Raw genomic sequence first — 27,676 nt, forward strand, 5'->3', positions numbered from 1 at the left:
CAATGGAATACTTTTTGGCCATAAAAATAATTAAATCATGTTATTTGCACCAACATGGATGAAACTGGCTGTCATTGTGTTAAATGAAATAAGCCTGCTACAGAAAGACAAATTTCACATGATCTCACTCATATGTGGGAGCTAAAAAATTGGTCTCATGGAGGTACAGAGTATAGTGACAGATACCAGAGATTGGGCAGGATGTGTGAGTGGGAAGAGGGGTTGAAGAGAGGTTGGTTAATGGGTGCAAACATACAGTTAGTTGGAAGGAAGAAGTTCTAACATTCCATAGCAGAGTAGGGTAAGTACAGTTAACAACATGTTGTATATTTCAAAATAGCTATACAAGAGGACTTGAAATATTCTCAACACATAGAAATGATAAATACTCAAGGTAATGGATACATTAAATACCCTGACTTGATCATTACATGCTCTATGCATGTAACAAAATATCACATGTACCCCATAAAATATGTACAAATGTTATGTATCAAGAAAAAAGCAAAACCTTCAAAAATGTAGTTCATATGGGGAATTGTTTACACTGAATCTAAGTTGAATTTTAAGCATCATTTAAATTGACTTAATTCATATAAAATTTACCCAGTCACTAGAGACTAATAAACTGAACTCCACATAATAAACTCATATTCAGGGAGAGATGTTTAGTTTCATATTCAAAGTTTTAAATTAAACTAGAGCAGTGTTATTGAAATTTTTTCAGGTATAAGGGTTCATGAAACTTCTAGTAGTTTTTGCAAACCACCTAAAACACTGATTAAGCTTCAAAATCATTAAGTAACTTTTTGCTAAATCAGACCACTGAAGGAGTCTGATTATATTGCATACACCTGAGAAAACCTATAGGTGTGGATGGTGGAAGAAGGGAGAATGAACCATTATTTGATTTTAGTAGCAAAAATCTTCAGTTTGGGTTACATGTGCAATTTGAATTAGATCTTTTAAATTAGATCTTTTTAACCTTTGAAAATATCAGCAGCACCATAACCTCCTCAGTTACCAACCATCTCTCGTTTGCCTTTGTCTTCTACTTTCAGAAAATACAGATTTGGCTCAATTGAATAGCAATCTAGGGTCACCAGGGCCCTAAAGATGACAGAACTCTTGTGCTGACATTCGTTCCTACTGACTTCACCTAGCTGGGCCTCCACGCAATGGAACTGAACGTTGTGTGCTATCGTTTAAGATCTCACTGGCCTCCACCTTCACCCTTGATTTCCCTAACTTCTCAGATCCTCACAGATCTTTGATTCTCTGGCTCTCATCCTGGAAGACTATTAATATTACACACTCCTGTTTTATTTGGCAATTGTTTCCATCTGCCTCCCCACGACAGCATGCAACACGGGAAAGCATGCGTGCTCCTACTCGATTTCTTTTCCACACTCAACACGCACAGTGCTAAGCAAAGAACTCAACAGATATTTGACCAGCTTTTAACTGATTCAGTGACATCTGTGGGATTTCTGAGGTTTTATCTCAACGCTTCTTGATAGCAAACAGTTCTTTCAACTAAAAACGTTGTGTTCTTCACCCAGACACTGTCTTTATGCCTCGCAGGGACTCCGGTTTATTTTCAACTCTTCACAAGGCTTGAGCATCAGGGCCCTCACAGGGGTGCTCCTAATTATGAAGAACATGCGCAGGGACAGAAAGTCCCCTAACGATTTGAGCAAACCAAGAATTCGACACCAACAGTGACTGCAGAGGCAGCATGAGGAAGCAGGATCTGGCGAGCCCAGCTGTTTCAAGAGGGAACACTTACCTTAGAAACCTTGAAACCTTGCAGTTACTCTGTTTGCCTTCATTTTCTTTTCTTTTCTTTTTTTCTTTGCAAAATATGCTAAAAGGTATCTATCTACCTACCTGTTTTATATTGTCCATTTTCATGACAAATCAGTTTGTATCCATTTTTCACTTTTATAAATTAAATGTAAAGAAAACTAAATCCCTGAAAATATATCTATATATTCCAATTATAAACCCAATTTTTATGACGAGGAGGAGACTTAAAGAAAAAAAAAAACAAGAAATCACATCTCTTAGCTTACCGTATATTGGGGAAAAGGTGAAGTAGTTCAGATGACAAATATTATAGGCTTCAATTCTAACATCTTTCCAGATTCCCTGGGTAGGAAAGGAAGGCCCCCAGTCCCAACTAAAAGAACATTGTTCCTGTAATTTCAAGGGGAAAACAGAAGATATATTCTGATTACTATGAAATTTAAACATTATGAAAAACATTTTCTTTTAAAATGTTATATATATATATATGTATATATATATATATCAGTCTGCTACAGCTGCTATAACAAAATACCACAAACAGAGTGGCTTAAACCATGGAAATTCATTTTCTCGCAGTTCTGGAGGCCAGAACTCCAAGGTCAGAGTGTCAGCAGGTTTGGTCCTTCTGAGGACTCTCTACTGGGTTTGTTGATGGCCACCTTCTCACTCTGTCCTCACATCATTTTTTTCTGTGCTCAAGCGTCCCTGGTGTCTCTCTCGGTTCTCTCCGTTGTTCAAATTTTGCCTCTGCACAAGGGTGCCGGCCATGTTGGAATAGGGTCTACCCAACCACCTCATTTTAACTTCATCACCTCTTCCAAGACTTGATCTCCAAATACGGTTACATTCTGAGGTCTTGGGAGTTAGGGCTTCAACACACACATTTTGGAGGGCCACAAGTCAGCCCAGAACCGTGTGTGTGTGCCCTACCCCCATGTACAGCCTCTAACGTGGCCCACAACGATTCCCTTCTGGTGTTCAGGCCCTTGTGGAATCTCCTCGCCTTCAGTATGGGTTGGACCTAGTGAATCACTTCTAACCGACAGAATATAGCAAAAGTGAGGTTACTTCATTAATTATGTTATCAAAGACTATGCCTTCAGGTTTGAGCCCTCTCTTGGCCAAGAGGGAGGCCTGCTGCTGGGTCCCAGAGCAGCTAGCTGAGGCCTGCCAGTGACCACAGGTGAGCTCACCTCAGACACTGCAACCCGCAGCAAGCGCTGAGAGGTCTGCAGCCCTGGCCGACAGCTTGACCATAACCTCACTGGGAGATCTGGAGCCAGAGGCACTCTGCTAAGCTGCAACTCAGAATCCTGACTTACAGAAACTACCCTAATAAATGTTGCTTTAAGCTGATAGGTTTTGGCATAATTTGTTACACAGCAATAAGTAACTAATACAATAACTAATATATCAACCATGCAACATAGTTAAATCTGGCAGAAATGTTCTAAGAACATAAAACCTAATTTTGAAGAGTTGCATATTTATTCTTCAAAAGCACATTATACTGAAGCAACACAACACCGTTTAGACTTTTCCAAAATATCTCTGAAACTAACCATTGTATTTATTTATTTATTTTGAGACAGAGTCTTACTCTGTTGCCTGGGCTAGAGTGCTGTGGCGTCAGCCTAGCTCACAGCAACCTCAAACTCCCGGGCTTAAGCCATCCTCCTGCCTCAGCCTCCTGAGTAGCTGGGACTACAGGCATACACCATCATGCCTGGCTAATTTTTTTTTCTATATATATATTTTTTTAGCTGTCCAAATCATTTCTTTCTATTTTAAGTAGAAACAGGGTCTCGCTCTTGCTGAGGCTGGTCTCAAACTCCTGAGCTCAAAGGATCCGCCCGCCTCGGCCTCCCAAGTGCTAGGATTACAGGTGTGAGCCACCGCGCCCAGCCTAACCATTGTATTTAAGCGTAACAACTATATATAACACTTGAAGCTCTGACTTGGGGGTGGGGGTGGGCAGGGACAATATACATAACCTGAACATTTGTACCCCGGTAATATGCTGAAATTAAAAAAAATAACTATATATAAAGAATATTGTATTTAAATGTAATAATTATAAAGAATGAAGAAACATTCAGATAAAAATTTTTTGCCAACCCCTACTTCCTTGAGTAAGAATTCAAAAGTCCTTGTTTCCAAACACAGAGGCCAAAAACATTCAGTTCAAACTTTAGACACCGACGTAGGCGGCCAAGGCAGAATTTTTATCAAATCTTATTCACCCTGGCTACTTGTCTCTCCCTTCATGACACTAGACGTCCACATTAACATATAAAGGTTCAAATTCACAAATAGGACATGGTACATTTAAATCCCTTTCAAGCAGATTTTTTTCTAACTTCTACTTCTTTTTTGTTTGTTTTATTTTGCTTTGTTTTGAGACACAGTCTTGCTCTGTTGCCTGGGCTAGCGTGCGGTGGCGTCATGATAGCTCCTCAAACCCCTGGGCTCAAGCAGTCCTCTTTCCTCAGTCTCCCAGACAGCTGGGACTACAGGCGTGCGCCACCACGTCTGGCTAATTTTCTCTATTTTTAGTAGAGACGGGGTCTCGCTCTTGCTCAGGCTGGTCTTGAACTCCTGAGCACAAATGATCCTCCCACCTCGGCCTCCCAGAGTGCTGGGATTACAGGCGTGAGCCACCACACCGGTCCACTTCTACTTCTTAAAAGAAAAAAAAATATTTTCAAAACCCAGCTAATTAAAATGTGTGAGGCTACGGGTTCTGCTTTGTAAAGGGAACAAGCAGCAGAGGAAGTACTAAGATCCTTCTGAATGGAGGCATTTGGGGAGGAGAGCCTGAGGATGTCACCAAACTGCTCTCAGTTAAGTATAATTTTCTCAGCTCTGTGTTTATCTAAAATAGAGATAAATTTGTTTCCACTACAAAGAAAAGCAAACTAAAGCTGCTTTGTAGAACTGCATCTGTATCTGTCTAAATTTGCCCCTTAAGTATCAGATACTCACAGTCAGGATGAAAACCATCTTGGGGACGTTTGTCGGAGAGTTTGTAGGACACACGTGTAATTCTTTCGTTGGAGAAATGGACAACGGGGAGAGCAGAATATTCAGCGTCATGTAAGACAGACCCTTTGCCCATCAGAGGCTACAGATCACTCTCACTCACTCAGCCTCTCCCAATGAGCGTTTTCACTGATCCGGGAAGCGTTTCTGCAGTGTTTGCTGTGTTTCGGGCTGGGAGTGGATCGACATACAAGACAGACACAGCGCTTCTGCTTATGATGCGCACCAGTAGAGCGGGAAATTCAGGCATTGAATAAATGATTACAAGCATGAGTTTTACAAGGGAAATAAACAGGGAACATACAGCCAGTGGCTGTGGGTGGAAGGTGTGGGTGTCAAGACAAATTTCCCCGAAAAAGAGTGACTTTTATACACGGGCTCGAGGGTGGGCGCCATGTGCCCACTGGGATTGGAGGAAAGGCAAGCAGAAGCTGTCCCTGCAGATGGAGCGACATGTGCAAAGGTCCAGAGGTGCAGGACAACACGCTGCCTTCCAGGAGATGAAGAGAAACAACGGGAAGCGGTGGGGGAAGACTGCAGAGGTGGGCATGGGCCGGACAGAGCTAAGGACCTTGGACCTCGGCCTAAAGGCACTGAGAAGCTGCTGAAGAGTCTGAAGGAGCGCTGTGGTCACTTTCGTCTGACAAGACCATTCTAGCTGCTCTGTGGACAATCAATTAGAGGAAGGCAAGTGAGGCTGTAGGGATGCCAGTTGGGCAACCAGGGCAATGCTTCACGCAAGAAATGACTGAACTGGAGACACAGTAGAAGAAATGGAGCACGGGCTGTTTCTAGAGCCATGGAAAAGGTCCCATTCACATCATCAAGAGGACTTAGCAATAGATTGGAGGAGGGGAAGAAGAGAGAGGGAGGTATCAAGAATAATCCTCGGGCTTCTGGCTTGAGCGACTGTCGTGGGTAGTCTTCCATTCAGCAAGAGCGGGAATTTCGGGAGAAGGGTTCAGATCACGAATGCAGTGCTGGACATACTGAGCAAGTGACAAGGCCAAACAGGCATCTGGGTACTGTAGAAGGCCAGGAATTGATGACGGATTGGACTGAAGATTCAATATTGGGAATCATTGGCAAATAGATCAGTTTTTGAAGAAATGAAGCTAAATGAGATATCCTAGAGAGGGTATAAAACAAGAGCAGAAAAGTGGCTAGAACAGAGAGGGGCCTGAATAACACAACTTTTAAGAGAAGGAGGATGTGCTGGGCCCGGCGCGGTGGCTCATGCCCATAATCCTAGCACTCTGGGAGGCCAAGGTGGGCGGATCCCTCGAGGTCAGGAGTTCGAGACCAGCCTGAGCAAGAGCGAGACCCTGTCTCTACTAAAAATAGAAAGAAATTATCTGGACAACTAAAAATATATATAGAAAAAATTAGCCAGGCGTGGTGGCACATGCCTGTAGTCCCAGCTACTCGGGAGGCTGAGGCAGGAGGATCGCTTGAGCCCAGGAGTTTGAGGTTGCTGTGAGCTAGGCTGATACCACGGCACTCTAGCCCGGGCAACAGAGCAAGACTCTGTCTCAAAAAAAAAAACAAAAAAAAAAGAGAAGGAGGATGTGGATAAAGAGATTTAGAAGGAACAGCCAGAGATGGAAGTGGAAAACAAGATGAATGGTGTTGAACACTGGTTAAGAACATAGCTGAAGTGATGGATCCCACCATCTATGCTGGTTGGAGAAGGAAGCAGAGGAAGCGGGGATTTATGTGGATATGGAGAAAGTGGAGGAATCAAAGAATCGGGGAAGGAGAGGAACATTTTTCTCTTAACACTCTACTTCCCACCTCTACTCCACTGACCTCACAGAAGCTAAGCTGAGACATTTCATTCATTGCAAATTTAGAAAATTGTAATTACAGTACTAAGCCTCCAAAATAGTTACTATCACCACTCTACTTCTTGGATTACTGTATAGCACTTTACAGTATTCAAAGTCCATTTATCTTATTATTTCACTGTATCCTCACATAACACTATCAGGAAGGAAGGACAGGGAGTATCAGCTCCATGTACAAGTGACAGGCATGCCCAAGGTCACTCCATGTTTCTAATGCCAGAATTCAGATTCGAGACTCCTGACTTGGTCTCCAACTCAGGTTTCTTCCCACTGGACCTTGTCAATCTAACCAGAAACACCAAGATGCATTTGCGATTGTTCTGGAAATCTGCCCAAGGTTACTGTCCCATACATCGTGATAGCAGAAAACTAGGTCCGTTTCCTGATTTCAGTGAAAAGGGGCTTTGTTCTAGTTATTGTAGATTAATTTAGAGTATGTTTTAATTGCTACAAATTGAATAGAGGGCAGAGGGAAAATACCACATGAATATAGGTGTAACATATATATTCCCTTTAATGACAACTTCAACAGTAACTTTTCATAACAGGATCCAGGATAGTCCTGGTTTTGATAAAGGTTAAAGAAGGAAGTGGAGGGGGGAAGGTGCAACCTCCAACATTCAGATCACTGTGTCATTTGAAACCCAAGACAAAAAAAAATAAAAATAAAAAGATGAATCTTAGAAGTATACAAGTATTCCACAGACTACTTGCCTGCTGAATGTTGTCATAGCAACACTCTGAGACTATTCAGTTACAGTAAAGTGAACAAATGGTTAATGAGTCACTGACACAAATTTGGGTAGGCTGAATCGAATAAGAGAAGGTATAATTTTAACCCTAGTGCTTATCTTAAGGAAACATAATTTATCCTAAAGAGAGCCACTTAATCAGAATTTATTCGCTAATTTAACACTTTTAACTAAAGAGTGTTAGAAAAACATGCTTAGTATCTTCACAATGAACCCAATGATTACATTTGTTAAAAAATAAATGTCAAGGCCAGGCGTGGTGGCTCACGCCTGTAATCCCAGCACTCTGGGAGGCCAAGGTGGGAGGATCGCTCGAGGTCAGGAGTTCGAGGCCAGCCTGAGCAAGGGCGAGACCCCGTCTCTACTAAAAATAGAAAGAAATTATCTGGACAACTAAAAATATATATAGAAAAAATTAGCCGGGCATGGTGGCGCATGCCTGTAGTCCCAGCTACTCCGGAGGCTGAGCAGAAGGATCGCTTGAGCCCAGGAGTTTGAGGTTGCTGTGAGCTAGGCTGACACCACAGCACTCACTCTAGCCTGGGCAAAAAAGCAAGACTCTGTCTCAAAATAAATAAATAAATAAAAAATAAATAAATAAATGTCTATGCCTCAAAAATTTTAAAAATGAAATTATCATATGGTCCAGCCATACCACTTCTGGGTACACATCCAAAAGAACTGTAAGCAGGGTCTTGTAGAGCTATTTGTACACCGTGTTCGTAGGGAGCATGATTCACAATGGCCAAAAGGTGGAGGCAACCCCAGTGCCCATCAACAGAGGAATGGATAAACGAAATGTAGCATATACACAGAATGGAATATTATTCAGCCTTAAAAAAGGAAAGAAATTCCAACATATACTACAACATGGCTGAACATCGAGGACATGGTAGGTGCAATAAGCCAGTTACAGAAGACAAATGCTGTATGGTTCCATGCATATGAGACACCTAGAAGAATCAAACTCACAGAAAAGAATAGGGAAAAAGGTTGCCCGGGGCTGGGGAGGGAGAAATGGGAGCTGTTATTTAATGGGTATAGAGTTCCAGTTTTGTAAGATGAAAAAATTTTAGAGATTGGTTGCACAACAGTGTAAATATACTTGCCACTACTAAACTGCATACTTAAAAGTGGTTAAGATAATAAATTAGGCCGGGCACAGTGACTCAAGCCTATAATCCTAGCACTCTGGGAGGCCGAGGCGGGAGAAGTTCGAGACCAGCCTGAGCAAGAGCGAGACCCCCCCACCCCATCTCTACTAAAAATAGAAAGAAATTAGCTGGACAACTAAAAATATATAGAAAAAATTAGCCGGGCATGGTGGCGCATGCCTGTAGTCCCAGCTACTCGGGAGGCTGAGGCAGGAGGATTGCTTGAGCCCAGGAGTCTGAGGTTGTTGTGAGCTGGGCTGATGCCACAGCACTCACTCTAGCCCGGGCAACAAAGCGAGACTCTGTCTCAAAAACAACAACAACAAAAAGATAATAAATTATTTTGTTATGCATATTTTACCACAATAAAATTTTTTTTAAAAATGAAATAAACATTAAAAAACTAAATATCACATAGAATAATAATTTAATCAGTATAAATCCAAGTCCTCTAGACTGGATCAGACTCAAAGAAAAATAATCATCTTTGTGGATTTTATCTTTTTGTTCGATTTTATGAGAACTTAGCAGTAAAATATAAGACTATGGCAGCAAATACACTAATTTTTCAGAAAGCTTCATAATGACAAGGATCACCGATACATTTTTAGAATCTGGTGAAATTATGATAAACATAAATGTCAAAAATTAATTTGCAAAGTTGCATTCTCAGCCTCGTGCGTTTCTTCTTTTTCTGGGGTTACTGAGCTCCGAAGCATGCTGCAGAAGAAAACTTAGAAAGATGACGCTTTGCCACAAAAATTCTGATAATCTTCGGGTGCTTATTTCAAAGCCCATTAAGGAACCAGGAAAGAGACTCCCAACGTAAATGCCACTGGGGTCTGCAAACAGGCATCTCAGACGCCAGCGCGTCCCACCCCCGGAGGTCAAGCCCGAGCGTTTGGGAGCCGTCACCTTGCGAACGAAGTTGACGTGGCATTCGCCCCTCTGCGCGGGCGGGGGGCAGGCGGGGGGCACCGCGCGGCCGTGGGCTCCGCTCCGCTGCCCCGCGTACAGCACCGCAGACTGGAACCGCAGCTCCACGCGGTTGGTGGCTCCGACCGCGCTGGTGACGTCAAAGCTCTGAGTTCAAGGGAACCAACAGACAGACACACGATGCGGACGCGGCCTCGTGTGCAAAATTTCAGATAAAGGCAGAACGTATGACTGATGCGGAAAACAATGCAAATCTGGGTTTAGCCTTCCTGTACGAGGAAGCATCTCTTACAACTTAGTTGCCCACTTTTAGTTAAAACTAAGCATATTTTCCTATCTCTAAGTTTCTCCCTCTATGTTTCCTGATAGGAGGATAGTCTTTGGGAAATTATAGAGCAACAAAATATCTTCACCCCACTCTGGCCATTCACACGTGGCCTTGAACTGCCAGGGACGTCCTCCCCACCGCAGGACAACCGACTCTGCTATGAGCAGCATGTATTCTAAGTCCTAGTTATTTCTGTTTTGAAAAGTCTACCTTTGAAAGGGAAGCATGATCGGCATATCACCTCTGAATTTAATTATGCCAGGGAGAAAGGAATATTTTCTTTTAAAATCATTCGTCGATTGTCATTTCCCATGAAACTCTGTATCATCAAACAACAGAGAGGGGATCAGCATTCATTGAACACTTCCTATGTGCCAAGAACTTGCCAACCACTTTATATAATTAGCTTAGCAAATCCCCACGGTAAGCCCATGCGGTTTGTAGTGTTTCTATCATTCTACAGATGTGGCAGCTGAAAAATAAAGTAATTTATCCAGTGTTTCATACAGCCTGTGCTTTTTGCATGGCCAACTATGCATTAACCTTTCGCTACTCAGAAAAACAATTAACATAAACACACATAAATGGGTTTTTTAAAATGTGACGTCATTATATACTTACGTATCTATTGAACATGTTGTCTGTCTTCCCAATAGTGACATTATTGAACAGGACTTTTGAAACTGTATCTACTCCCTCAAAAATCAAATTTATTTTTTGCCATTTGCTAAAAAAAGAAAAGATTTTTAAAATAAGATCTATAAAACATTAACCTAGATAAGTCTTTTTTTTTTAATTAGTTAAGAACCAAAGGAGTAAATATTTCCCAAATATATATATCCTTAAAGGGCAGTTTCCAATGAAATTTTCAGAAGTATTGGTTTCATACATGGTTATGTTCTTTGAGTGATCCAGCTTTTCTCCATAATCTATCAATAATCACCATAAAATCAAGGACAAAACTTATAATTTCCAAATACATTAATTTTTTTCTAGTTACTTCACTAAGTTCTTAAGAGAACCAAGATAAATAATAGACACAAAACATTTTCACAAACTGTAATATTTACTATCTAAGAGGACACGTCACCCAACTAATTAGTATCTATGAGTGAATATTACGTGCTCAGTGCTCTGCTAAGCCTTACAGGAAACTGTAACAGGCTCTGAATGTACGGAGTCTGCAGTCTGGTTGGTATTTGTTGGCTGGTTGCCAATCTTGTTGGACAACTACACGTGCTATCAGACTTCATCTCATAAGAAAAGACTTCAAGAAGAACAACTTAGAGAAGAGAAAAATAATAAATAAAGTGTGTTATAGCCATACCAAAAAATATTCTTCAACAATAAAAAGGACTGAAATGCTGATACATTCTACAACGTGGATGAACTTTGAAAACGTGATTATGCTAAGTGAAAGAAGCTGATCACGAAGGACCACACACCGCATGATCCAATTTCCATGAGGCATCAAGAACAGGCAAATCCAGACAGTCAGAAAGTGAATGAGCGGTTGCCTATGGCTGGAATGAGAAGGGGGAGGAGGAGAGGTGGAGAGTGGGGAATGACTGCTGATGGCTCTGGCCTTCCTCAGGGGGAGTGAGGAAAATGTTCTAAAGTTGATTATGGTGATGGTTTCACAACTCTGTAAATACACCGACGACCACTGAATTGTACACTTTAAATGAGTGAATCATAGGGTATGTGAATTATTTCTCAATAGAGTTGTTATTAAAAAAAAAATGGGTAGAAATGCCTGGGCAGAGGGTAGACCACCCCCTATCACCACCAAGATGGGACAAAACCAAAGCAAGGAGGTGCCAACAGCATCGATTTCTTTAAGGTAAAAGACTTGATTCATAGGCGTAACCGGGCGGGGGAGCCAGGTGGGAGGCAAGCTGGACAGATCTGCTGGGTAGAGGGACACAAGCAGTGCCACATTCAGCAGTATTTTCACAGACGAGCAGAGAAGTTTATATTTGATTTGCCAGCAAAAGAAAGACACTTGCTATTGTTGAGCAAAAACCTGCCATGGCAAAATCAATATTTTGGAAAGATGAATCTAAATCTTCTACATAGAAAAGACTGGAGGATAAAAGAACACTAGCACTCTGGGAGGCCGAGGCAGGCAGATTGTTTGAGCTCAGGAGTTCGAGACCAGCCTGACCAAGAGTGAGACCCCGTCTCTACTAAAAATAGAAAGAAATTATATGAACAGCTAAAAATATACATAGAAAAAATTAGCAGGGCATGGTGGCACGTGCCTGTAGTCCCAGCTACTCGGGAGGCTGAGGCAGGAGGATCGCTTAAGCCCAGGAGTGTGAGGTTGCTGTGAGCTGGGCTGACGCCACGGCACTCACTCTAGTTCAGGCAACAGAGTGAGACTCTGTCTCAAAAAAAAGAAAAGAAAAGAAAAGAAAAAAAACAAAGCAAGAAATTTTATTAGGCAGCTTTGGTCTTATTCAGGCACTCACCAAAAAGGTGGAAAGTTGGAAATGAGAAAGAAGAGGCTGAACCAAGAGAAACGTTCAGCAAAAATTTAACATATCTTAGAAACAGACTGAATACAGGGAGATGAAAATATTGGAAAACACTGTTACATTATGACAAACAATGAGGCTGTTAGAATATAAAGCCAGTTTTGAGAGGGAAAGTCAATTGGTTAAGTTTTGGGCATGTTGAGTTCAAGGTGAAATGGGACCATTACAGAAGATATTTTAAGTATTGATATTACCTGGAAATAAAACCCTGGAGCACAGCAGTAACTCCACAATATTGAGCACAATATTCTGGCTTTATTTTTTTTTTGAGACTATTAAATAATTACCAAAAAATTCTTATAATAAGGACAGGATTTTTTTTTTTCATTTAGTAATAGTGGTGATATACGTATTTGGGTTCCTTCTACCTCATATTTGCTTACAGTGACATAAAACATACTGAAAACAATACCGTGCTTTACCTCATGGCCTCACAATGCAGTGTAAGGCCAAGTTCATGGTCTCAGTAGTTGGTTAGCACCACACAGAGCAAATGATATATCTCTGATCCTACTTAAAAATATTTTTAATATATATACTCTATTGATTACTAGGGGGCAAGGAGGAAATATACATAAGAGAACCAACTAGGTCTAGGTCACTTATCATAACCGCTGGAAAAATGACTCAATAAGACACAATTTCATGGCACCATCGTCATATACAAAACAAAACATAAATCCAATATTCACTTTTATAGAACAAGGTTTACATCTTACTTAGCTCTCTGATATACAAGCTATACAAACAAAACAAAAGGTTATTACCTAGACAGAAGAAAAGTTCAAATAATAATAAATATATAGAAGCACATACACACGTACCTAAAGTCAAAGGGGATTTTGAATTTCTTGCTATAGGTCCAGTTATCCAAGGAGATCCATCTGTAGTCAAGGTCATTGAATCTATAGTAAGGATCCTATTGATACAAGATAAAAATGATTATGCTAGTTAGCTAAATATGCAAAAATAAATCAATGAAATAAATTATTAGTAACAGCTATTTATCACTTAAAAGTTAATGAACTCTTGGCCTAGTAGCATAAAAAGTTCAGATCATTAACACTGAAAAATGTAGGGAAAAAATTCCAACATATTACCTAAAATGAAAGTGTCCCAAGGTATAAATAATACAGTTTCATTATCAAAGAACTTGTGTGGAAATTAAGATTGGTTTCCCGGCCGGGCGCAGTGGCTCATGCCTGTAATCCTAACACTCTGGGAGGCCGAGGCGGGAGGATCGCTCGAGGTCAGGAGTTCTAGACCAGCCTGAGCAAGAGTTAGACCCCGTCTCTACTAAAAAATAGAAAGAAATGATTTGGACAGCTAAAAATATATATAGAAAACATTATCCGGGCATGGTGGCACATGCCTGTAGTCCCAGCTACTGGGGAGGCTGAGGCAGGAGGATCACTTGAGCCCAGGAGTTTGAGGTTGCTGTGAGCTAGGCTGACGCCACGGCACTCTAGCCCAGGCAACAGAGCGAGACTCTGTCTCAAAAAAAAAAAAAAAAGATTGGCTTCCCTTGCTGAAAGCAAACAGAGAAGCTCCAAAGTCTCAGCAGAGAATCAGAAAACGAGCCCGCGGTCTCACTGCCCTGCGCTTCTTACTCTACTGCCGCCGAGCCCCGCTGGCCTCTGGGGGGACACTCCTTCCCTGCTGCCCAGCACCCCTCAAGACTGCCTCCTCCTTGGATGCATTTAGCATTTTCTACTTTTCACTTAGCTGTACTAAGCACAAAAAGGATCTCTACAGAGAACACACAGACAGCACAGATACTGTCGAACTCACAAACTTCAGACCAGCAAGCTGAGAGAGAATGACGTGTGCCCATAAGCACAGTTTTACTGGGCACAGCTATGCCCCGTCCTTCACATGTTATATGAAGCTACTCTTATGCTACAGTGGCAGAGCTGAGTAGACATGACAGAGACCGCAGGTCCCACAGAGCCAAAAGCATTTACTATCTTGCCCTTTACTGCAAACATTTGCCAGCCCCTGCCCTAGAAGCCTGCCGAGGGGCTCAGAGATGCTGCTGCCCCTGAGTGTCCAGCCCCTCCTCCTCCCTGCCATAGTCCTGAGGTCTTTCTCCTCCTGCCCGTTTCCCACCGGTTCTCTCCCAGGGCAGGGCTCCCAGACAGGAGGCGGAGCAGAAGGCGGTAAGCGGAGCTTTCCTGTCCCTCTGTCTGTGAGAGGCACGCAGAGGGACACAGAGGGCAAGTGTGCAGGCACGGGGGGGCTTCCCCTCCTCCATCAGTGACAGGGCCGAGGGTCACTTGCTTAGGGACTGCAGCTCCGGGTGCAGAGGGAAAAGCCAGCTTTGTCCCCATTGCACGCAGGTAGGAGCTGGGTGAGCAGGGCGGGCTGGCAGCGGCCGCCCGGGGCACACACCTGTAAACGCTGCGACAACATCGCGGAGCGTGCGACAAGATGAAGATAAGCATCTGCCGGAAACTGCTCCTGACTGGCAGACAGATTCTGATAAACAACTAGGGGACAGAGTGCCTGATGAGACTGCAAAACCACAGGTAGCCGCCACGCTGGCTTTAAGGCTGGTGAATGGAGAGGTCTGTGCTGCCCGGCGGTGCGTGCCAGGCGCAGCCGACCCGCTTCCTTCTCCGCCCTGTCGTCACGCAGACCCGGCCTGTCATGAATCAACATGCGACAAATACTTAAGGACGCGACTGAAGTGGCACCTGATGATCAGCGTGGCCACGTCTCTCCGCCCAGCCCTATTTATAACCACACTGCGGCTCCGTCCAAGGCAGTTAAAAATAGCACGAGGAGGAAGGCGTGAGGGCAGCTCAGCCACGTCGACACCCAAGCCCGGGCGACCGAGGACACCACCGGCGGGCAGGAGTCCCCTGCCTGTCCCCCAGCTCCCCGAAGGACGCTGTATGTTGGGTTTGAGGGGCAGCCTTCCCAGATACATTTTTTCTAACCAGAATTTACAAGTTAAAATTTTTCTCTTATTTGAAAGAAGCCGATGTGAAAAAACTACATACTGGCTGGTTTCAACTGTATCACCTTCTGGATGTTAAACGAAAGTTGCAGGAGGCCATTGTTTTGGGCTGAGCCCCTGCACTAGGCCCGGCAGACCAGACCAAACCAAAATGGAGCCAGTCATGCTAAGGATCAGTCCATCAAACTGAAGCTTTAAGAAACCAGGTAGAACCCCACAGAGACCCGCTTTTCCTGAAAACAGGAGATTCCAGTGGGCCCCAGTGAGGAAGTTCCTCTGCTTTAACCCTTACAAGAAAAGTAACAGGAAGTAACCTTGTGAATCAATCAGACTTTTCCCTTTTGTTCTGTTTCCTTGTTCCCACCTTACATAACCCACCGTCCCACCACGGCCCAGTGGGAGCTCGCACTCTCTTCTGCAGAATGGAGGCTGCCCTGATTCGTGAATCATGAATAAAAGCCAACTAGATCTTTAACTAAATTTGTTGTAATTTTGTCTTTTGACATGTAAAACGCAAAACTGTCGGGACAGTGAAAAAAATCACAAGTTACCATGGGTTACGGGGGAGGGAGCGATAAATAAGCAGAAGGCACAGGATTTTGAGGGCAGTGAACCCATTCTGCATGACACCACAGTGGGAGATGCATGTCGTTATACACCTGTCCGAACCCATAGAATGTACAACCAGGAGTGAGCCCTAAGGCGAAGTGTGGACTCTGCGTGATAGCAATGTGTCAGTATCAGTCCCTCCATTGTAACATACGAACCAGTCTGATGTCAGACGTTGGTGACGGGGAGGCCACACGTGCAGGGAGGCAGGAGGCGTATGCGAAACTCCCTGCGCTTTCTGTTAATTTTGCAATGAACCTACAACTGCTCTAAAAAATTAGTCTATTAAAAATTTTTCTCAGCCAGGCACAGTGGCTCACGCCTGTAATCCCAGCACTCTGGGAGGCCGAGGCAGGAGGATCGCTCGAGGCCAGGAGTTCGAGACCAGCCTGAGCAAGAGTGAGATCCCGTCTCTACTAAAAAAAAAAAAAAAATAGAAAGAAATGATCTGGACAGCTAAAATATATATAGAAAAAATTAGCTGGGCACGGTGGCGCATGCCTGTAGTCCCAGCTACTTGGGAGGCTGGGGCAGAAGGATCACTTGAGTTTGAGGTTGCTGTGAGCTAGGCTGACGCCACGGCACTCTAGCCCAGGCAACAGAGTGAGACTCTGTCTCAATAAAAAAAAAAAATTTCTCTTACTAAAGGAAAATACCTTACCAAATAAAAAAGTTGCAAAGGCTTAGATTACCGATAATTACTATTCCAAATGCTAACCAACTTAATTTGGTTCCAGGTTGGTCTGACCCCCTTTGATCACATTAAAATTCTGAGTCCTGTTTAAAGCAAGCAGCAGCTCGGGGTTATCTCTCATGACTGAGAACCCAGGGAAGTTGCTGAGTTGTGAAGCAAACCCATGAACCCTAAAACCAGTAACAGTATCATTTACTGACAATTTACGATATATCAGCCTCTAAGATAGGCCCTCATACACACTTATCTTCCTAATAAACATGTGCAGCAAATGCCATTTTATAGAAGAAGAAACTAAAGCTTCAAGTGAAGTGACTCTCTTAAAACCCCACGACTAAGCGAAGTATGTACAGCCAGCCATGAAACCATCCCAGCCTAACACCGAGGTCTGCATTCTTTTGACTACACCACAGTGCCTCCTGCTACATATATTTAATGCTTACACTTTATACCAGATGATAACTGCAGGAACAATAATACAATAGCTAAAAGTGACGACCTGTGACTCTCCTGGGGTAGGTACCATTATCACTGCCATTTGCTAACAGAGTCCAAGGCTCGAGGTCAGATGGCGATTAGGTGGTGGCGCACTGACTCAGAACCAGGGACTCTGGCTCCAGAGTCCGCATGCTTAGTCATTACCTAACACGACCATTAGTGTCACAACACCATCAATAGTCACAGTGCTACTTACAAAGCAGGAACTATGAGGTAAACATGCCACGTGTGTGCCCCAGCCAGGCATTTATAATTGATACTTACTGTACATCAACAAATCAAGTGTCACCAGAGCATGTGAATGACAGTACCATCCGTCTCACTTTCTCTGTGAGCTTCTGGACTCAGTCTGTTTGATCTGTTTATACACGTGTACGACTTCACCACACAGAGCTTTCCGCCCCCCAATTCTGTTACTTTACCCCAGGCAGAACTACCTCGAGCGGATTTAAATGCAGAAAGCCTTTATAATGGCATCATTTCCAGGCATCGTTTTCTTAGACACTTAGGTAAAAATAAATAAATAAATGCTAAAACATTTATTCAAAAACAAGCAAAACTCTGATTAAGACACATAGCTATTTGGGGCAGGGCGCGGTGGCTCACACCTGTGATCCTAGCACTCTGGGAGGCCGAGGCCGGAGTACTGCTTGAGGTCAGGAGTTCGAGAGCAGCCTGAGCAAGAGTGAGACCCCATCTCTACTAAAAATAGAAAGAAATTATCTGGACAACTAAAAATATATATAGAAAAAATTAGCCGGGCATGGTGGCACATGCCTGTAGTCCCAGCTACTTGGGAGGCTGAGGCAGGAGGATCGCTTGAGCCCAGGAGTCTGAGGTTGCTGTGAGCGAGGCTGATGCCACGGCACTCTAGCCCAGGGTGACAGAGCAAGACTCTATCTCAAAAACAAAGAAACAAAAAAAAACCCTTAATTTGTAAAAAGCAATAAAATGATAATTCGGAATAGTGGTTACCTTTAGGGGAGGTAGGCAATGGCACTGGGAAGGTAACTGCAATGATATTATGACGTGCAGGCTCATGAATTAGGTCTCGGGTGCAGGGGTATTTGTTTAATTACTGGACTTTAAAATTTATAAATGCATGGATGTCTATAACTTTCCATGTATCAAGTACTACATATTAGTAATAATAAATAAATCAAAGAAAATGTTCACGGGAAGCTAGGCTACCCTAAACTGCACACAGGTACTTGTGTGTTCCGTTCAGAAGCAGCTGCACTCTCCAAACCTCAGTTTCCCCATTGTCAAATAGGGTCTTCCGCTATGAGTCTTACTTCAGGGGTGCACAGTTACGAGAGCTCGCCAGCCCATGAGTCAGGCAAAACCTTTGGGTCAGCCTTAACATCACCTTTTCCTAAACTCCTTAAGTTAGTAAATACTGCTTCCCACCTCACCCTGTTCTAGGTAAAAAGAGCCGCAATTTGAGGAGACTCCTCATTTTCTGACCAAAGAGACTGCAATTTAAAGGGAAAACAAGACAAACAATCTGCTTAGCCCACTTCTAAGTCCCAGGCCTTGAGAAGGGGCTTCAAGGAGACCCAGAGACAAATGACACCTCACTGCAACACAGCAGTGGGTTTCCGGGACTGGCATTCATGACAGGTGAGGACAAAGGCCTGGAGAGGGATTCTTAGCTGACAGGAGGGGTCGGAGGAGGAGCTCACACTCGCTCAGGGAGTGAGGCTGCGCAGCTGAGCGGTCCCCCGGGCGAGACGAGGCCATCGGGCAATGGCTTTGTGCGTGTTTGGGCCCCAGCTTCACCTCCCACCTGGGGGTCCTCGTGCAGCTCAGCAAACATCTCTGCACCTGTGTTTTTTCGGTTCTAGAATGGAGATACTAATCGTAGCAATCACACCTACACGCCTCACAGGAGCAGTGTGAAGACTGCAAGAGACAATTATGGCAAATGCTTTGAACTGTCCCTGGCACACAGCAAGCCCTCTGTAATGATACTGTCATCGCTGTCATATGTACTGATAGGAAGTGATTTCTAAGATAAATTAAGCTCAAGACAAACGTCAGCGTAAAACAATATATACTCTCACCTGTGGAGGGGAAATACATAAATCTCTATACGGTATGTGTCTGTATATGTTTATAACATGTATGGAAGAATACACCAGAAACTGGCCACCAGCCGTCATCTCTATGGAAGGGAGACAGGGAAGGGGACACTTGGTTTTCATTATATAGCTGACCTGTGATTTTTTTTTTTACTATTTATATCCATTACCTATTTCTAACTGACCTCTTTTTTAAAAAGAAAACAATAGGCCGGGCGTGGTGGCTCACGCCTGTAATCTTAGCACTCTGGGAGGCCGAGGCAGGAGGATCGCTCCAGGTCAGGAGTTCGAGACCAGCCTGAGCAAGAAGGAGACCTCATCTGTACTAAAAAATAGAAAGAAATTAACTGGACAACTAAAAATACACAGAAAAAATTAGCCGGGCATGGTGGCACATGCCTGTAGTCCCAGCTACCCAGGAGGCTGAGGCAGGAGGATTGCTTGAGCCGAACAGTTTGAGGTTGCTGTGAGCTAGGCTGATGCCACGGCACTCTAGCCCAGGCAACAGAGCAAGACTCAGTCTCAAAAATAAATAAATAAATAGAAAAAGAAAACAATAACCTGGCTTGATAGTAGTAGAAATGATGAGGAGGGAATTGTTATAAGAAACCGTAGGATGGACCTACAAGATCCAGTATCTAACAATAATAGAACAGGTGAGACGAAAAAAGACAAAAACAGAACTGAAATTCTGGGTCTAGCTCACTGGGAAAATACTCAGGCTCTTTATCAGAAATAGGTAAAATAAGAGAAACTAAGGATTGGGAGGCTTGAAAGAAGGGACGTTTGGATATACTGAGTTTCGTATGCCACGAGGACATTTCATTTCCAGCTGGAAATCAGGTGAGACGCAGGGGTCAGAGACAAGGATTTGAGCAACTGTGGCACAGACAGGATGGGTGAATGAAGACACTGCCAAGAGACAGAGAACAAAGAAAGATGTGATGTGGGAATTAACTGTGAGGTGTTTGCATCTGTTGAAAATTTTCAGCAAATGAGATGTTTGAGTGGCATATTTTGAACAACAGCATGTGGTGCTCATCTTGATTTTCACTGGACATCTTTAAACTAAAACAATAAGCGTCCCCTTTGCTTCATATTTCCTCTTCCCGCCCAGAGCCAGTGTGGGATGGCGAGAGAGTATCTGGGGGTGAATCCCTGCTCCCCACTTACTACACACAGGACTTCTCTGGGCCTCAGTCACTGTATTTACACCTTCTCCGCAGGGCGGTTGTGGAAATTACACGAACACGTGCACATGAAAGGGCCAAGAACAGTCATTGCACATGGAAGACGTCAAATAAATATTATAATGAAAATGAAATTGGTAGCCTAGGTGAACGACCCATACTTGCATGTGAGAAGGACCAGCCAGCACCCACCTGAAAATTCAACCCTCAGACGGTCCTTGGATTGTCAGCGCTGGGCCACGGGAAGCAAACCCTCCCATCCCCCGCGCACACCTTGTGTGGCATCAAACGAGAAAGAGTATGTACAGGTTTAAGAACCAGGATTTTGGGCCGGGCGCGGTGGCTCACGCCTGTAATCCTAGCACTCTGGGAGGCTGAGACAGGAGGATCGCTCGAGGTCAGGAGTTCGAGACCAGCCTGAGCAAGAGCGAGACCCCGTCTCTACTAAAAAAATAGAAAGAAATGATCTGGACAACTAAAAATATGTATAGAAAAAATTAGCCGGGCATGGTGGCGCATGCCTGTAGTCCCAGCTACTTGGGAGGCTGAGCCAGGAGGATTGCTTGAGCCCAGGAGTCTGAGGTTGCTATGAGCGAGGCTGACGCCATGGCACTCTAGCCCGGGTGACAAAGTGAGACTCTGTCTCAAAAAAAAAAAAAAAAAAAAAAACCAGGATTTTGTAAATATCTTTTTTTTTTTCAAATGAGGGCTTAAAGACCTCACAGTTCTCTCTTCCCAGAAACTGAGCAACATTATTACCTGATGACAATTTCTGTTTAAGTTTATACTTCAAATGCAGAGTCATGAGCTAATTGATCTCCTTAATGTCACACTTGGTTTAAGCAGTCAGACTTCAGAAGACGACCTTCGGATCTTTAAGTGGGTCTTTTCCTAAAAGTTTTTGAGATCATTTCATATCATAAAGCCAAACGTTCCATTCTTAAAAGTCTTTAGACCTCTGTGGAAGGTTAGTATAACAACCAGAAAGCGCCTTCTGTTTTAAGAGTAAATTTAAGTTTAGTCATTTTGGACTATAATCATGGGACTTCCTTCTCTGACACACAACTATTCCATGAGTGATAATGGTATTGTGGTTATGTTTAAAAAAGAAAGTCCTTACCTTTCAGAAAGCCGTACTGAAATGTTTGTGGATGAAATAATGTGATATCTGGGATTGCCTTAAAATAATAAAGGGTGGCAAAGTGAATGACAGAAGAAACAAATTAGCCATGAATTGATCAATGTTGAAGCTAGGTGATAGGTAAATGAGATTTCATTTTGCTATTCTCTTTAGCTCAGTGTTTGAAATTCACCACATGGAAACTGCTTCTTTGCTACTTAAAGATTGCAAACATACAACGTACCCTGATGTAAGAGTCTCATTAGAATGTACTTATGGCCGGGCGCGGTGGCTCACGCCTGTAATCCTAGCACTCTGGGAGGCCGAGGTGGGAGGACTGCTCGAGGTCAGGAGTTCGAGACCAGCCTGAGCAAGAGCGAGACCCCGTCTCTACTAAAAATAGAAAGAAATTATATGGACAACTAAAAATATATATAGAAAAAATTAGCCGGGCATGGTGGCGCATGCCTGTAGTCCCAGCTACTCGGGAGGCTGAGGCAGGAGGATCGCTTAAGCCCAGGAGTTGGAGGTTGCTGTGAGCTAGGCTGATGCCACGGCACTCACTCTAGCCCAGGCAACAGAGTGAGACTCTGTCTCAAAAAAAAAAAAAAAGAAAATCTAGATGACAAAATACCTCATTAATAAATGGGAAATTTTTGGAAATATATAACAAGTAGGCCGGGCGCAGTGGCTCACGCCTGTAATCCCAGCACTTTGTGAGGCCAAGGCAGGAGGATCACTTGAGGCTAGTTCTGACCAGTCAAGGCAACATAGTGAGACCTCAGCTCTACAAAAAATGTAATATTAATAATAAAAAAAATTAGCCAGGTACAGTGGCCTGTGCCTGTCATCCTAGCTACTAGGGAGGCTGAGGTAGGAAGATGACTTAAGCCCAGGAATTGAGCCTGCAGTTAGTTAATGATCACGCCACTGCACTCCAGCCTGGGCAACAGAGCAAGACCCTGTCTCAAAAAAAAAGAAAGAAGGAAAGAAAGAAAATATGTAACAAGCAAAGAGGTCTTACAAATCTATATTAAAGATGAAGAGCCAATGGAAAAATAGACAAGATGAATAATAAACCCCAAATCACATAAAATAAACATATAAAAGGTATTTGACCTCACTATAAAGTAAATTGTTTTTGTTTTTGTTTTTAAATAATATTCAAATCTAGCACCTAAAATAAGCATCTGATAAAATGATGATGGCAATGTAGAACTGGTACAACTTTTACAGAGAGTAGCTTAGAAGTGTATATTAAAAGACTAAAAAAGTACATACCCTTTGAATCAGCTATTCCACTTCTCAGTATTTGTCTATGAAAATAAGGATGTATACTAAAATCTGGTTAAAAGAATATTCATCAAAAAATAGAAAAAATATGGGCAAATCTAACTATCTAATAATAAATGATTAATTACAAGTGATGGTAATCATGTATAATGGAATTTTAAAAGAGCCATTAAATCTGGTTCATAGAAATACATTTACTGCATTTAAGAGCATCACAAAATGTTAAATACAAAAAGTTGTTCAACTTCATATTTAAATATTTATAAATGAGTATGCATAGAAAAATTCTGAATGGATATACTGTATTTTCTTTTATGTTAATAGCGGTTATCTATGAAAGCCAAGTTTCCAAACTTTCTTCTTCTTATGCACCTGTACTTTCTAATTTTGGTATACTGAGACTATCTTTTGAAAAGCAAAATAGGTTTTCAAGACTTACACCAGTGGGGAATTGCATAAGAAAGCTGAGAACATATCCAACAAGAGTTCCTTTACCTATGCACTTAACATAGCCTGTGGTAATAAATAACTAGGTTTTCTGCCTCACTAAACGTGACTTCCCACAAAACAGGAACTCATGTCTTTTTTATTCCTAGTGCCTTTTGTAGTCTGTTGCATAACAGTAGGCTGAATGAATAGCCCTTAACAGGGAGGCCAAAAGGCCTTCCAAGCAACCTAAGGTTCAAATTCTTTTTTCTTTCTTTCTTTTTTTTTTTTTTTTGAGACAGAGTCTCGCTCTGTTGCCCGGGCTAGAGTGAGTGCCGTGGTGTCAGCCTAGCTCACAGCAACCTCAAACTCCTGGGCTCAAGCGATCCTCCTGCCTCAGCCTCCCAAGTAGCTGGGACTACAGGCATGTGCCACCATGCCCGGCTAATTTTTTCTGTACATATTTTTAGTTGTCCATATAATTTCTTTCTATTTTTAGTAGAGACGGGGTCTCGCTCTTGCTCAGGCTGGTCTCGAACTCCTGACCTCAAGCGATCCTCCTGCCTCGGCCTCCCAGAGTGCTGGAATTACAGGCGTGAGCCACCGTGCCCGGCCCTAAGGTTCAGGTTCTGTGTAGGGAACCCAGACAGCCACCTGTGAAACAGCCCAGGCTGGTCACGCAGCCTCTCGGTAAACATAAATCCCATTTTCCCAGCACCTCAGATCAAAAATCCTGATGTTTTCCTCGAGTCTCCTTTCCCTCACTCCTCACACCCAGCCCATAAACAGATCCAACGGAACAAATCCTGTTGCTGCTACATCTAAGATGTGTTCTTACAACCAGTCTCACCATTTCACTGCCGCCACCCTGGTCCCAGCCAGAAACCACCTCTTGCCCACAGACCTGCAGTGGTCCCCTCGCTGTCCCCATGCTTCCACTCCTCACTGCCGCCTTGGCACAACAGCCAGTGTGACATTTGAGAAGGCAAGCCTAATCGTGCCACGCTAAGCCGCCAAACCCCCATAACTTCCCTTCACATGTAGAATAAAAGTGTTTTTATCTGCCAAAGCGTTTCTTGTGGCTCTCAAGCCCTTCATGGCCTGGCCTAGACGCCGCTTTGAACCCCTCTCCTTCCCTGCTGGCCCGCAGGGCCCCAGCCCCGCGGCTGCTTACCATTCCTGGAACTCGCCTGGCACCCCAGGGCCTCTCGCTCCCAACTCCCATCCTTTTTTCCCTCTTTGCTGGGAATGCACTTCTCCTTAAAAGTGACCTTATCAATAAAAGTCTCTGCTTAAAAGTCAACTTATCAAAATGGCTATGCTTAACCACTTTAAAAAAAAATATATTGCAATCCTTTCCAATCAGTCTTCACTCTCTTTCTCTAATTTGCTTAATATTCCAGCCTGGGAGACAGAAAACAAGGTACTTAAGTTTGCAAATGATTTACTTTAAAATATAGATCTATTGGGTAGTGGTCAGCGTCATTTACAGCACTTACTTCCTTTTTGATATATATGTTGGGGGAAAAAACCTGAGTACCAGACCAGAAATTCTGCGCGACCCTAGTTGACCATCCTGTCACTGAAGTAAATTGAGAATGATACTCTTGAAAGTCAGCCACAGTGCTGCCAAAACACACGATTTTTCAAACAACCAAGGTAAGCACAGCATACTATAGAATCCAGGCTATGGAGTTGGGCCCCGCTGGGTTAGATGTCTATTTCTGTCAACTTAGTTACTTATGATCTTGGTCACGTTCTCTAACTTCTCTGGGCTCCAAAACTCCGTATCATCCACAAAATGCAGATAAGAAAACCTGCTCTGTAGAGCTGTCACGAGAACCGGGACAATGCACAAGCACCTCTTGGCCCGAGCAAAAAGATGTGAGAACAACGTGCAGCTAATGGAGCCGCAAAAGCAGTGGAGGATGGAAGTCACATTCCACGTGCCCTGAGAGCAAACAGCACCTTTCTTCATATCCCAGTGGGCCTTGAAACTTATTTAGCAATGACACCAGCCCTGACAAACCCAGCTTTGCTCTTGCAGGTATTCTCCTCAGCCTACGTGCTGCGTCGATCCCACATCTGACTCGCTTAAAAACGAAAGTGAAAAAGCGACACATTACTGCACGGAGTTAACCCTTGCGTGGCAAACGGCTGTGGTCCCCTGCGGCGCGCAGAGGGTTGCGATGGCAATCGCGACATCGCCCCTCCGTGCGCGCGCCCCGGCTGAGACTCCGCAGTCAGCAAACTGCCCGCAGCAGTGGTCTCCGGGTCTAAACCTCCGCTTCGCGCAGTGGCTGCTGTCCCGGCGTGGGTGGCTCGGTCTCCGTCTGGCCCGCACCCCACTCAGACCGCAGATGCAAACGGGAAGTTAGCGCCAAACCGACGGCACCGGCCCGGGCCCCCCGCCCGCCGGGCTCGGCCGCGCGCGGTACCTGGATCAGGCCCCGCTGGAACAGGGCGCTGTGCACGCAGCCGGGGACCTCCCCGTGCAGCTCCAGCGAGCCGTTCCCGCTGCGGAGGCTCCAGCTTCCCCGCAGGCTGTAGCTGCGCGCCCCGGCCGCGGAGCCCGCGCCGCACACCGCGAGCAGCAGGAGGAGGTGGGGGCGCATCTCGGGCCGGCGGGGGAGCCACCCATCCGCTCGCGAGGAGCCCGGGCCCCGGCCGGCTGTCCCCGCCCCGAGACCCGGCTCCGCCCCCGGTCAGCTGAGCGCGCTCCCCGCGCCGCAGCAGGCGGGTGACGGCTGCAGTGGGCGCCGGGACCCGCGGGAGGCGGGCGTCGGGGCGCGGGAGCTGCCGCCCTGTGCACGCTGCGGGCTGCGGGGCCCTGAGGCCGGCGCCTCCCGCTGCGGTTCTTCCCGCTGCTGCGGCAGGTCCGGCGGGAGGCGAGAGCCCTGCACGGGGATTGGGACGCAGATCCCCGGGCGCGAAGTGGCGCAGAGCGGTGGGAGATCGGGACCGACAGCGTGTGGACATCGCGACTAGACAGGCTCCTCGCTCCTTCAGGGAAGCAAAGCGGGAGACAACCCACCGCTTCGCTTCCCCAAAGCCACGCAGACCCGGGTCCGCCTGCAGGAGCCCGCGCGGCGCAGACACGCCCCGGAGGCACCTGATTCTCGGGCCCCGCGCGGGCCGGGAGACGCTGGGCCCGCAGAACGCACCGCACGTTCGCGATTGCTCGCAGCTGCCGACGTCCCCGGGCCTCATAAAGCCCCGCGAGGAGGCTGTGAGGTCCCCGGACCTGCCGGATGCGCAGGTGAACTTACCAGCCTCTGCGCGCCCCGGCTGCGGGACTCGGGCAAGCCGCAAAATCTCCGACACCTCCGCTTTCTGCACTCGAAAATGTAGACAGTTACTCCCTTTTCAGGTTATTATAAGCATAAAGTGAGTTAACATAGGTGACCGTCCCTAGCGGTGCTACCGTACCCAAGAAATACCGCAGTGATTTCGGGTCTTGCAGTCAAACGGTCCACCCCATTCTTGGATAGGATGTAACAGTGGTCCTAGAAAGCTGAGAGGGAATGTCACGCTGGGTAAAGCAGACTGATTTATTCCCGTGTTGATATTTGCCTTATTTTTATGCCTGGGAAAAGTCCTCGAAGAGAAGTTCTCCTCTCATCAAATCCAAGCTGTGTTTGCCTTATAACGGCCCTGCGATCCCCTGGCTGTGTCGGCACAGAACTGTATTTTGCAGGGTCAGCATCTTGGCCTTAGGAACAGTATCCAGGCCAAGCCCCCGGCTTTGCAGCCCAGGGAACTGGGCCTAAAGAGGTCAAGTGACTCGCCTGTCGCACAGTGGCAGACAGGATGGGAACCCTCCTCTTCTGGCTCCTGCTCTCCTTGCGGTGGAGCCCCCTGACATGACAGGGCGAGGGCTCCAGCCTTCCTCGCTCCGGGAGCATTTTTGCCTTTGACGGGAACAAAGCTCTCAATTCAAGTAAGATGTCACAGTTCACGGCCTGCAGCGGCCAGCGTGGTCTGGGCAGCGCTGATAGCCAGTCTCGCAGCAACGGCAGCGGCGGGGGATGTTTCCGTATGTCCCAGAGAGTCTGTTAAGCCAGATCACAGGCTAACACATCCTAGCCCCTATGTGTGGATACAGTCTGTTGTTCTATTAAGAAACACTGAGCAGAAATCATTTTTTAGAATAAAAGCAAGGATAGAGACTTATTGCTCCTTTCATTTCAGGATACAAGGTTACTTCACTTTGAGAATAGAGAACATTCAAGAAAAATCAAAATCCTCCCGGGCGCGGTGGCTCACGCCTGTAATCCTAGCACTCTAGGAGGCCGAGGCAGGAGGATCGCTCAAGGTCAGGAGTTCGAGACCAGCCTGAGCAAGAGCGAGACCCCATCTCTACAAAAAATAGAAAGAAATTATATGGAC

The 27,676-nt window shown here is 44.8% G+C and overlaps 1 protein-coding gene across 2 annotated transcripts in view; it reads right to left on the reverse strand.

Moving 5' to 3' along the window:
• MANBA (mannosidase beta) overlaps positions 1–25,947 on the reverse strand; it is a 114,628-nt gene extending 88,681 nt beyond the window's left edge. The window contains exons 1-5 of one of the 2 annotated variants that reach the window (XM_045536648.1): positions 25,726–25,947; positions 13,236–13,330; positions 10,493–10,598; positions 9,523–9,690; positions 2,076–2,199 (exon numbers count right to left, since the gene is read on the reverse strand). In XM_045536648.1, coding sequence (XP_045392604.1) covers positions 2,076–2,199; positions 9,523–9,690; positions 10,493–10,598; positions 13,236–13,330; positions 25,726–25,902 — 670 coding nt within the window. In that variant the 5' untranslated portion in view covers positions 25,903–25,947. The remainder of the gene's footprint in view (positions 1–2,075; positions 2,200–9,522; positions 9,691–10,492; positions 10,599–13,235; positions 13,331–25,725) is intronic. The other variant, XM_045536649.1, reaches the window with a different exon arrangement.
• Between the last annotated feature and the right edge of the window lie 1,729 nt (positions 25,948–27,676).

This window comes from Lemur catta, chromosome 24 (genome assembly GCF_020740605.2).
Source record: "Lemur catta isolate mLemCat1 chromosome 24, mLemCat1.pri, whole genome shotgun sequence".
Classification (NCBI taxonomy): domain Eukaryota; kingdom Metazoa; phylum Chordata; class Mammalia; order Primates; family Lemuridae; genus Lemur; species Lemur catta.